Source organism: Poecilia latipinna, unplaced genomic scaffold, assembly GCF_001443285.1.
Source record: "Poecilia latipinna isolate Pla-1442-1.1 unplaced genomic scaffold, P_latipinna-1.0 Scaffold144, whole genome shotgun sequence".
Taxonomy (NCBI): Eukaryota; Metazoa; Chordata; class Actinopteri; order Cyprinodontiformes; family Poeciliidae; genus Poecilia; species Poecilia latipinna.
The window spans coordinates 256824-258230 of NW_015112760.1; the positions used below are offsets into that span (position 1 = coordinate 256824).

A 1407-nucleotide genomic window follows, 5' to 3' on the forward strand; every position below is an offset into this window, starting at 1 on the left:
AAATAAAACAGATTGTACTCAATTTTTAAACTCAGTATATTGTAACCGATAAGCACCTAAAAAGATTTTTTTTAAAAATGAATTCAGGCAAATTTGCATTTGTTTACATAGTGGAAAAACAAACCAGTAATCACACCCACAGTGGTTGTCTTGGAAACTGGGAAAAGAAAAACAACCCAACATCAACTGCTGTCGGTTTTGAACGGTATCTTTCAAAAATACTGGTGATCAATTACAATGAAAACGTCCACCTCGGCACTAAACGTAGCGCTCCGTAAGCACACAACGGGGGGGAAAAGAAAGCATGATGCACAGACCGGATATCCAAAGCAAGAACGACTGGAATGTTTGCTGAAAATTAACTGCTGCGTTGCTTTGTTTCCTTTGCTCTGGCTTTTCAGGCAAATCTGAAGCGTATATATTTAGATTACATCCACATAAAAAGGAGAATCAGATGAGTGAAACTACACCAAAAACGACAAATGAGTCCACAAGGTCTTGCTGGTCTTTTTCTCTCTTTCTCTCTCTCTCTCAAAATCACACTGGAGTTCAAAAGGTTCTTCTTCCCCAGCCCTGCTACCTCGTCCGCCTTAGTTCTTGTCGTCTTTCTTCTCGTCCTCCGAGGGATACGAGTGCCAGGTGAGCCTCTCTTCGTAGAAGGAGATCACCACCTGAGGACACTTCACGTTGGCCTCTTTTGCCGGCACCAGGTCGGCTTCGTCGGAGTGTTTCCTGTAAAACCCGCAGACTGAGTTAACTGATGTCACGAAGACAAACAGGTTTTACAGTGTGATTAAAAGCATTTTCCCCACTCAAGAGATTTCTGATGGTTTTTGATTTTTTTTTTTGTTTTTTTTACAAAGGGTCAGGTTGGTCACCTTTGCCTTTAATAATTTAAATCCTTTGCAAACAGTTTTTCTTGTATTTGCTCAAGTTATCTTTGGTCAACATTCGAATTTGATACAAAAAAAAAAAGAGCAAAACCAAAAGAAATCTGTCAGGGGTGTAAATACTTTCTCACAGCAGTGTCAGTTTTCTTCTAAAATGTCGCAGTTTGCTTTGACAAACCATTTCATAAGGAACATGAGTTCTCCTGTAGAGTCTGTGGCGCCGATGATCCTTTCTGGCTCCAGGCCTCGAGCGAAGCCTCTCAACTTCTCATTCTGCCGGTCGAACAGAACAAATTCAGTCCATGAACGTAGCTTCAGTCCAACACCAAGACAACCTTTTTTTTTTTTTTTTTTTTGAAAAAATTTAAACTACTTCAAATACTTTGTTATTGAATTTGTTTTTGTCACTGTACATAGTGTTTAAGTTTTTGCTAAAAAAAAAAAAAAAAAAAAAAAAAAAAAATTATTAACAAAAAAAAACCACACTAATTTAGGATTAGCTTACCAATTCAGTTAA

At 38.1% G+C, this 1407-nt stretch overlaps 1 protein-coding gene across 4 annotated transcripts in view; it reads right to left on the bottom strand.

The window, feature by feature from the left end:
• Positions 1-498: 498 nt before the first annotated feature.
• Positions 499-1407, bottom strand: part of cbx1b (chromobox homolog 1b (HP1 beta homolog Drosophila)) — a 9899-nt gene continuing 8990 nt past the window's right edge. For 2 of the 4 annotated variants that reach the window (XM_015029111.1, XM_015029110.1), the window contains 2 exons: positions 1069-1163; positions 499-732 (listed from right to left, as the gene is read on the bottom strand). In XM_015029111.1, the coding sequence (XP_014884597.1) occupies positions 591-732; positions 1069-1163 (237 nt within the window). In that variant the 3' untranslated portion in view covers positions 499-590. Of the gene's footprint in view, positions 733-1068; positions 1167-1407 lie in introns of all 4 variants that reach the window. The other 2 variants (XM_015029108.1, XM_015029109.1) reach the window with 1 other exon arrangement.